This window comes from Quercus lobata, chromosome 2 (genome assembly GCF_001633185.2).
Source record: "Quercus lobata isolate SW786 chromosome 2, ValleyOak3.0 Primary Assembly, whole genome shotgun sequence".
Classification (NCBI taxonomy): Eukaryota; Viridiplantae; Streptophyta; class Magnoliopsida; order Fagales; family Fagaceae; genus Quercus; species Quercus lobata.
Window position 1 is genome coordinate 35,651,248 of NC_044905.1, and position 10,996 is coordinate 35,662,243.

The 10,996-nt window shown below is 32.1% G+C and overlaps 1 protein-coding gene across 1 annotated transcript; it reads right to left on the reverse strand.

Moving 5' to 3' along the window:
* Positions 1-339: 339 nt before the first annotated feature.
* On the reverse strand, positions 340-10,466 carry LOC115975457 (laccase-15-like). The gene is made up of 7 exons (XM_031096241.1): positions 10,064-10,466; positions 9,772-9,923; positions 6,980-7,224; positions 3,923-4,048; positions 3,176-3,776; positions 2,713-3,071; positions 340-691 (listed from the first exon to the last, which is right to left on the reverse strand). The coding sequence occupies exons 1-7, from the start codon at positions 10,187-10,189 to the stop codon at positions 504-506; spliced, it is 1,797 nt and encodes a 598-aa protein (XP_030952101.1). The 5' UTR covers positions 10,190-10,466; the 3' UTR covers positions 340-503.
* Between the last annotated feature and the right edge of the window lie 530 nt (positions 10,467-10,996).

Genomic DNA, 10,996 nt, shown 5'->3' on the forward strand with positions numbered 1-10,996 from the left:
AAAATAATCCAAGTCACCAACGTAAATCAAGACTTCTGCCAAATTCAAGTAATGTAAAGTTAAACACCACGTTTATGGAAAACTAATGAAGCGGGATCTTTTGGATAATTGTATACTAGGAGTAATGTTTGATCAAGCCTTCAAATTTTGAACTTCAGTGAGAAGCCATAAAAAATGAAACTTATATCTGCTAATTATGATTTCATACATATGTAGTCAAAAAAGCATTTGATGAATATATAAAAATATTACACTTAGGAGCACTTGACTTAATTCTTTTCATCAAAGAATTATTGTTACCAATTAATTAAGAATAAATAATTTAGCACACAAGGCACAAAATTGGAACTCTAATTTGAAATTCTAATTTAAGTTTCTTTCAGTTTCACCTATTATTATATATATAGATAATGTGAGTTTTCACAACTCAACGATTCTTCATTAAATTCCTAATAAACCTAATAATTATCATTATTCATCACCCTATTTTAATCCATACACCTTCAATTAACATCTCCCAGAGAATCGTCAAAGTCCTCAACCCAAGTGATGTAGGGTAGCGTACAAGAAGGCATATTAGTTGGAGGAGGGCGTATACTTGTCTCGGGTGTGCCACCGTTCTTCACTATCATTACAGTATTCATGCCCCAGCTAAGATGTCGATCAAAATGGCAGTGCCAAAACCATACACCTAGTACATGTCATCCCTTGTTAGTATAAGTGTCATTATTTCTGATTTATATACATTACAACAAGTAATGAGATTCAAGACTATATATATAAAAAGTTAGTGTAAAAAAAAATCGTCATAAAATAATAATAAAAAATCAATAAGTACGTATTAATAAATAAAATGAAAAAAAAAAAAAATCATAGTCCATACACAATTATATAAAAAAATCATATTTAGAATTTTAAGTGAAATATCTTTTTTTTTTAGTAAAAGTGAAATATCTTAGATTTACAGTCTATAGATATTAAAACAGAATCATGCGTAATATATGCATAATTAGAAAAAATAATAGCCTATCAACTATAGTTCTATATATCAAACTCATTATTCAAAATTCTCATAAGTTAAAAAGCAAATTTTATCATATATAAAACAAGGAAATCTATAATTATAAGTAGATGCTAGAATATAAATAAAACTATGCTTTCATTTACTAAAAATAAAAAAATTATATATCTAGCATCTAATTCCAAACCTCAAACTACCGCTAACTCTCCACCACCCAAAAAAAAATAGTTAAAAAAATTCAAATTTGAGAACCAAAAAAAAAAAAATGATGAATTGATGATGGCGACTAGAGAAAGATCTAAGTTTCAAAAAATGCTGAAACTAAAAATTTTGACACAAAATAGAACTTTCAATTTGACTATCGAAAATACTTTTTATTAGGTTCTACGCACAAAAACAACACAAAATAAATGTTGATTTGAAGGGGTTACTTTGTTCAATGCCATCTTAGTTAAATCAACACCCAAACCACGGCATATTTACACTTCGCTTTCTCTATTTTGTTAAAAATTTATTCTTATAATTGAAATTAGTGAATCAATTAGAACAGAGCAAAAAAGAAAAAGTAAAAGAAAATTGGTATAAAAATAATAATATAGTGGATTTGTTTCTATTGTAAAACTCTCTGGATTTGTTCCTATTTTGTAAAACATTTAAAACTTTGGTAAAAAAGTGGAAAATAATTGATCCACTATTTGGTAATTATTTTAGAAAATAATAATGAGAGAATGAAGTTTTAGGGGGGAAGGGGGGTGTTGAGAGTTAAATTTAATTTTTGAAATGAGTAAGTAGAGGATCTAAACGTATATGAAATCAATGAAAGAATTTTATGGAGTGAATAGTTTTTGTTTTTTTTTTTTTTTTGGAGTCATATAATAAATACAAAAAAACTTATGGTTGTATGTGGGGTGTATACATCTCATGTATCCGTCAATTTGGACGAGTGAAAGAAAAGAAATACAAGAAATAAATAGTTGTCTTCCTCTCTTACTCCACTCTCGCTTCCTTGGAGCGCTTTGTGAGTGTGAATTGCTTCTTTCAAGTGGTGTGTGAGTATTTGGAAGTGTGACTGTGTGAAGGCCCATTAATTTCTAACAACTCATAGCAAATTATCCCTCCAAAAGTGAAATATGATACATGAGAGTACAACATGTTACAGTGTTATCACAACATGAACTTACATATACAAATATTCTTTTACAGGCATCTTGTGAATCTTGTGAAATGTGGAAGATCCTAAATTGCTACCCCAAAAATATAAGACAATAATTGTCTAACTTCGTTAATTTTTTGTGTATTTTTGCTATTTAATTATAAGTAAGGAAATTTTTTTTTTTTCGGTAAACTAAGGAAATTCGACCATTGGATCTAAACCCCATAGAATGAGACAAATTGTGAACTTAAGCAAGGGAATTCAATCCAGTTCTAAATTTCACAAGAAAAATATTTCTCTCTTGATTTTAATATTGTGCGTTTAATTACTATGTTTCCTAACAATATATACAGAGTAAATTTGTGGAATTGGGGTAAACTTTTTCGCAAAACAGGGACTAAGTGATAGCCTAACCCAAGATCAAAAGTAAGAGCCAGGTCAAGGAGTGGTACAAAACTAATTAAGAGCCAAAGATCACGTAAATCTTTATTTTTTTTTCTAAATTAGTTTAATTTTAAAGCAAAGCTAAAGAGCTTACCAGGATTACTTGCTTTGAATCTGATGGTAGCCCATCCATTTTTTGGCACTCCTACGGTATTCACTTCAAGTGGATCAACCAGGTTATAGGTTTTGGGGTCAGTCTCATTATTGAAATTTCCATAACCTGATCCAACTACATAAAAGCTGTACCCATGCATGTGCAGTGGATGATTCTCTGATGCATTCAATACCTCAGTTCCTTGAAATGTTATCTCCACCTCTTCATTATAGTTTAGTACCTTAGCCTTGGTCCCCTGAATTGGTATCGTAGTATTCATTGGCAAATCCGCCTGAGTGAAGTTAAACATAGATGGCGGCCAGTTTGGAAAATCTGTGGTATAAATGCCACTCAAATTCCTGTTCCATATTTTGAAATAAGGTTATGATAAACTACAAGTACTTGCAAACTAAAAAAAAAAAAAAAAAACATAATTTTGAAAGGATAAAAAAAGTGGGAGTACCTATAATAGGCAAGCAAAATATCAGTACTTGGGTTCTCAAAACTAATGTTGTTTAAGCTTGATACAAGCCTATTTCCATCGATCCCATCACACGATGCATTTGGACAGAGAAGCTGGTTCATAGAAACTGTGATGTACATTTTCACAGTTACATTTAGCGGGACATCTACCGGGTGTTCTTTGCTTGCTAAGCTCCGTAGGCGGTCCAAAAATCTATTTGCACTAAGAGAGTCCTCGTAGGAAGGAAGGAGATAAGGGATGAATGGAGAATCTGGGGCAGTATAGTTGCCACTATACATAAGAATGGCCGTAGCATTTGTCTGATCATAATCTGTTACATCTGGCCTAGCAGTGTCATATTGTCTAGTTTCAATGTAGTAGTGGCTCAAAGATTGGTTTGCTGTCAATAAGACATTCATTGTTTGTCCCGGGCTTACCATTATGTAATCTGCGATTATGGGTTTCACATAGTTCCCATCCATTCCAACTACGGTGAGGCTATGATTAGCAATTGCAAAGTAGAGCTCAGCATTCATGGCAGCATTGACTATCCGTATAAGATATGTCTTGCCATAATCTACCACCCAACGGTAAGTTGATTCTGCATCATACAAAAAATAACAATCGAAGAAATTTATGGGTCTTTAGTCTTTTCCTTATGAATAAATTATAAAGAAAAAACAAATGTGATGCTTTGAAAATTAATTTCTATGATTTGCTACAATACTTCATATTTTTCTTACTTACCTCGAGAGCATGGTAACAAATCTCCCGGTTGCCCATTAATCACATAACAATTTGAACGGGGTGTGTCTGCACCAGTTCTGAGGTCCTCAGCTACCAACTTATTAACATCTTCAGTATACCACGATCCTGCATTTACAATGTATGTGAAATAAAGTGATATTAACCAAAATAAGACAAAACAAAAGCTTCTTTCTTAATTTGGAGACTAGTGATAGGATGTATTGTGTTTCATAATAGAGATCTAGAGGATTCTATTTTATCAATTAACCATTAGACACTCGAAGGTTATGAATACTGAAACAACCATAAAAAATAAAAATAAAAATAAAATTAGAATTAGAATGAAGAAAAGTAAATTTTGTTTCCCTCAAAAAAAAAAAAAAATTGTTTTGTTTTTGTTTATGTTTCTCTCAAACATTAATTCCCTAAAATTGTCAGATAATTTTTCCTGGAAAAGCTATATAATTAACAAAAGTTTTCTAAACTAAAGGTCTTCATCTTTATGGCAATACTCCTCTTGCAGTTTGTGTGACACTAGCAAGGTCTTCTTTATCATAATGACCATGTCATCCTCTCCTCACATCTGTTCTTCAATGCATTGATCAAAAACAAGTTGTTCTTCCATTCTTGATCTTCAAATTCCTCAACTAACAAAGCTTTTCCTTTCGACAACATTGGTTACTTGCATGTTTCAGCCTTGTGACCAATCTCTTCACATTTAAAACACTTGAATACTACACCAGGTTGATTCTTGGCAGCTGCCTTGGTTGTACTGTTGTGGTTTGCTGCACTGGAGCCTTCTTCTACTTTCTTGAAGGGCTGGTTCCAAGTCATGGAAAAAGCAAGGGCCGCACCACTTGTTCTTGCATTTGCAACAGTGAATTGTGCCTTTCTTGACATTTGATTTTCAATAAGGCTATAATGAATGTCTCACCTGCTGACCAACAAGTATGCAAGCAAAGAACATCTTGAACGTGGTTCTTGAGATCACAAATGATCTAGCCACTATCTGCTTATCAGACTCAAACCAGATCCACCCTAGGCGTTAATTGGCAGAATGTATCTGCATAATCCTCAATAGAACCTATTTGCCGTAGCCCTTAGGTTATGCAGATTGCTATATAGAGGGTTGACTGTAATAAAAGGGCTAGAACTGCTCCCTAAACTTCATTTTAAGGAGCTCTACCTCTCAATTTGACTGCTACCAACTTAACTTTCTTGTTATCAGGAACTTCATGGTAATTAAACGCCCTTTCCACATTGCAAATCCAATCCATGAACTACCATGGAAATTTGTAGCTCAACCTCAAAGTTCATCTCCCACTTAGATTCCTCCTTGGCAACCATATATTGTTCTTAGACATGAATGTGTCTCCTCAATGGTCTCCCAAATGGATTTTCCTCATGGTTTTCACCATGTTCAGTTCCATCTTCTCCCTCGACTGAAGTTGAAACCTATTTGTGGCTTCAATCAAGACATTAATTTGCCTCCTTAGAGCTTCAATTTTTGGATCTCTCATGGGATATTTTGGTTAGTTTTTAGAGGGAAAGGCTCAAGTGTAACAAAACAGTTTCTGTAAAACGTGGTTTCTGATGAATAAGATGAAGGATAGGGAAAGAACTTTAGACTCTTATACCAAAATGATGCAAACAAGACAATAGGCAAGTAGGAATTGAAATGAAACCAAAGACTAGGTTGTTTAGAAGCACAAGAATGCAAATTCGACTCTTCAAAAACATTTTCTTGGAAAATAGCAGTTGAGCTAAAATCTGCGCTCATCTAAACTAAAAGTAAAGTAAATCCAAAAATTCTAAACCGTATAAAATATTACAACTTTTGCTATAACTGTCCACATAGTAGATTGTGAGTAGTGGAGAAAAAGTGATGAATCCATTTGAAAGTAATAGGCAGTTAGCAGTTGCCATATAAGATAGCTGAAGCAAAACTTGCCGTATAAAATACCACAACTTTTGCTATAATTGCCCACGTAGCAAATTGTGAGTAATGGATAAAAAGTGGTGAATCCATTTAAAAGTAATAGGCAGTTAGCAGTTGCCATATAAGAAATTTTTTTTTTTTTTTTTTTAAATAGTTGTCATGTAAGATAGTTGTAACAAAACTTGTGTCTTTATATGTACTACTAGAATTACTCTAGGTACATTAATGGGCTATGAGGAAAATTCTATGGACAAGAGAGTACCTGAAGAACCAACGGGCTATAAATGTATACCTTAAGGACCAATCCTTAGGGCACAAGAGAGGGGTCAAGGAAAATTCCGATGGACAAGTCTTATTAGGGACATATAACCAAGGGAAAATAATATGGGTATGGAGTATTTTGACTACACACTATTTATGGTGCATTTGGATTTGGGTTGTTCCATTGCATTCATTTGTTTTGTGAATTTTGAGTTTTATTCATTATTAGATTTTAGATTAATTCAAATAATGATATACTTTTGTGTTTTTTTTTTCTTGATATTTAGGATATATTTGGTAAACTATAATAGGTACTTTCATATGCATATAACAATTATGAAAATAAAAAATCATAAAAAATAACTAATCTCTCTTTCAAATTTTTAAAATATTATTTTTTAAGAAATATAATTATATGAGTAAGATATTTCCTAAAATATATCTTAAATTTGATTTAAAATGCTTTCATTCCATTGTCTTTATGATTCTATTATTGTGTTGTCACCAAACAAACAAATAGTAATAAGCATTACATTACAACATTTTGTATTCCTTGTAATATCTATTTCCATTCCTATGTAATTAACGTTACAGTCTACCAAACATACCCTTAATGCATTTAACATTAAACAAAAATGAGACTTGCCCTAATAAACTATATTTTGCCCCTAGCCCTTAACAAAATATATCAAAATCGAAATCTCTGTAGGAATTTTAAAATGTGAATGGTGCCATTAGTCAAATGGTCAATTCACACGTTAGTTGACTTCTAGTATTAACTCTTCACAAAAGGCTCCCTAAGATCTTAATTTGATTTTCAAACGTTCTAAATAGGGAAGAATTTAAAATTGATGTACCTAGTATGATAATTTCTTCATCATCAGGCATCGGATATGGAGTAGTTGTTCCTTCCCTAGGATAAATAACTATGGCACCATGGACACCTGATCGTGTCCAGTCACTATGAGCATGCCACCAGAGGGTTCCTTCTTCGTTAGAAAAATTGACTTCATATGTAAAGTTTGAACCTGGTTCTATAGGACATTGTGTGATGTACTCCGGACCATCAGACCATGGATTTCTTGGTTGTTTTACTCCATGCCTGCATATAGCAATAATTTATTATTATTTAATCTTGATGTCGTTGAGCCTCTTCCTTTTTTTATTAGGTTAAAGAGAGAAGGAATTAAAAAAATAGATGTAAGGTGAATTTGATACCTTGTGGGTGCTTTAAAATTCACAATCATGGCCCTTCAAATTGTGCATGTGATGTGTTTGTGGATGTGATATTTATTATTAAAGGATATTAAGAAAAGGACAAAACTTGACTCCAAATATGTTTAAAATTTTAGGTTCCTACTACCAATAGGAAGACAACATTTGTAATTATCATGTGCACTGCACATGACTCACTTAACCTAACCAAGTACATCATGTGCATTACACATAATAGGCTACATGTCATCTTTCTATTAGTTGTTGGAGCCAACCTAAATTCCCTATAAAATTTTAAAATGACTAAAACAACCTCAACACAACCTAATTGGCTAAAATACTTTCATAATACTCTAACCATGTCCAAATGACCAAAATACCCATAAAACCTCCAAAATGAAATCCACATGAAACCACCAAACGGATGAAAATACCCATGAAACCATAAAATTGGGCAAAATACCCCTAACCTTAACCTTCAAAATGGCCAAACCACCCCTAAAATCTCAAAAGTAGAAAAAATACCCTTAAAATCTTCAAAATGATGAAAATAGCTCTAAAATATCCAAATACCTCCTAAAACCTCTAAAATGACAAAAAGGCCCTAAAATGTCCAAAATAAACTCATAAATTTATAAAATGAACAAAAAGGCCCTAAAACTTTTAAATTGACCAAATACTCTTAAACTGCTAAAATAACCAAAATACCCCCTAAAACATCTAGAAAATGACAACATAAATCTTTTTATTTTTTGTGTGATTGTTTCATTTTTTTTTTCTTTTTGCTATTTTACAAAAACCATCTATTATCGGTCACATTCACACCAAATACATATCAAGGCTTCCAATACCTCAACAAAATACATATCGGTCACATTCACACCAAATACGTGTCAAGGCTTCCAAATACATAAATCGTATTTTTTTTTTTTTTTTGAAGCATGTTTCATCGCTAAAATACACTTCTAGTGGGTCTTATGCACTGTTCACGGGACCCACAAATCTCTTTTTTCAGTAACTTTTTTATTAAAAATAGGTTCCACGACACTGTTCACACATTTAAAAATTATTTTGCTACAGTTTTTAGCAAAATAAGCGCAATCCAAACGGACCCTAAATCTTAAAAAAAAAAATTAAAAAAAAAACCTAGGTAGTCTCTCTCTCTCTCTCTCTCATCAACGACCAGGTCCATGTCAATCTCCACACCTTTTGAGTCTTCCAAGCCTAACAAAGATCTCCGCCGTTAAAGCAAGCCAATCTCTTTTCAGTTGATGGGTTCCACAACCATTTCTTCTTGAAATTCAATAGTGGATTGAGTTCTATGGCAATTTGAAGCGAATCAAACTCCACCATGTAAAATATCATTTTTTGAGAATAAGGCTAAGATTGGTTTTGGTGGCTAGGGAGTGGCTAAGATGGACCTTGAAAAGAAACTTTAAAAAATATAAAATAATAATAATAATAACTTCCTTTTTTGTTCTTCATCCAAGTCTTCATTGTTGTTGCTGATCTAGGATTTTTTTTTTTTTTTTTTTTTAAATTTTGGAAACTATAAATGGGATAAAGACTGGATTTGTTTTTTAGTTACCCATTTGAATTTAAGAAATTGATGGACGATTCATTATTATTTTGTTAGCTCGAAATGTAATTTTAATGTCCTTCGTCCTTATAGAAGAAACTGCCTGCAGTTCTGATATTATTCTTAAGAGTCTTTGTAAAGTTTTCTTATTCTTTTGATTAATGAAATTCAGTTACCGCTTCTCAAAAAAGAAAAAAGAAAAAGAAAAAAAAGGGAATTTGTGTGTTAGATTTTGATCATCACGTGCTGAGTAATATTGTTCGTTAGTTTGTTTTTTTAGTTTTAATGTAATATGACATAGCAGTATAGGTGGTAGTTGATGTGACAAAAAAAATAATATTTTATTTGAGCTGTTAATTATATTAGTATTTTTTATCCAAAATTTAATAGCAAATACCAAATTGACACAACACTGAAAATGTTAGGGACTAAATTGATACAATCAAAATGTTAAGAATCAAATTGACTTATGATATAAAGAATAGAGACCAATTTTGTAGTTTATCCATAAATAAATTGGGTGACCTATTTTTTGTTTATTTGAGAGAGGGCTAACTTAAAGTTAACCCCAACAAGTAAAATTAAATACATTCAAATTAGTCTGTTAATTATGATTTCATCATTTGATTATGATGTGGAAATTTCTCCCACATTTTAAATTATGAAAATTTTATAATCTACTAGTCCGAAGACAGGCTTTGATTAGTTTATGACTCATTGATTCAAAAGAGAAAAAGAGAAGAAAAAAAACAGACTAGCGAATTTCTTGTTGTCTATTGCTAGAAATAAAGCAAAATGCTGTTCTTAACAAAATTAAATTATCCTTGAAAATTAGGGGAGAGAGAGAGAGCGAACCAATGAATCGTGACACCATAATATCCTTGATTGTGAACATTGACAAGTACAGTATCCCCTTTGTGAACACGAATCACAGGTCCTGGAAAGCTTTCATTTACAACCAACATGCTTTTTGTGCTACATAGTCTTGTAAAATTTTTCTCACGCAGCTTCAAGAGGAAAAAAAATATAGGAAGAAGAAAAACCAGAATAAGAACAACAGTTTATATATACCAGAAATTCAATGAAAAAAATGTGGTAAGCATAATGAAACAATGTTTAACACTAAAACAGTGGGTTTGGGACTTACAACAAAGTCGTAATAATGTACATCAGCTTCAGCCCAACGAAAGAGAAACCAATTCAGGCTAGCAAGCAATAAGAACTTTGAGAACAGAGATATCCTGTTCAACCCAATTCCTGTGTTGTTTTCCATTCTTGCCTTTCTGGTATTGGAAAATCTTGGGCCTTGGTCCTCCTTTTTTAAACAAATTACACTGACCTCACAATTGGCAGACTTTTATCGGCATCCATTCCAATGTTTAGATGGTATGACTTCTTGTTACAAAGGTTAGTTGGGGGACTTTTAGATCTAGAGCACAAGGAAAAGTGGTTTTGTTAGAATCTAATTGTCCAAACTCCCAATTCCATTTCTAGGTACAGTGAATGTGATTTAAAATTGTGAATATGCCCTGTGCAAAACTCTACATTGAATTTCGAGGCTGAGGGTCAGCCAGATGTTTGAGTTTGAGTCTTTGACAGTTCCCAGACCCATTTTGAACCAGAAAAGAGCAGTGTCAACTGTCAAGTGAGTGCTACACACTCGTGCACATATATAAAAAATGGGTCCCATTAACGTGTATCCTTAGTGTACACATTAAACTATTCATTTTTAGAATTATTTTTTCAAAAATTGAAAAAGTTGTCAATATTTTTTGAATTCTCAAGAAAATTTTTTTCAAAAATAAAAATTATTGTATGCTCTTAGGGCACACATTAACAAAATCCATAAAAAAATTAACTAAAATCATAACTTTAAGTATGAAGTCACAATAGATTTTTAAGTCACGATTTTATTTCATTTATTTTTATACGGGTGCAAGATTGTGTGTATCAGCGTGTGTGACAAAATTTTTCCTTTAAATTAAAGAAAATCATTATTTCAAACGTGTTCACACTTGTGTAAAATGTAACATTAAAATGTAACATCAATGTCTACATTTTACACATAATAATGGGTATG

What these genes read in the sequence shown, in the direction of transcription:
- LOC115975457 (XM_031096241.1), bottom strand. Translation starts at nt 10,189, where the DNA reads ATGGAAAACAACACAGGAATTGGGTTGAACAGGATATCTCTGTTCTCA. An exon ending in TATGGTGTCACGATTCATTG is followed by an intron (nt 7,225 to 9,771) that starts GTTCGCTCTCTC and finishes TGCTATATGCAG; the next exon opens with GCATGGAGTAAAACAACCAA. An exon ending in TGAAGAAATTATCATACTAG is followed by an intron (nt 4,049 to 6,979) that starts GTACATCAATTT and finishes TTGTAAATGCAG; the next exon opens with GATCGTGGTATACTGAAGAT.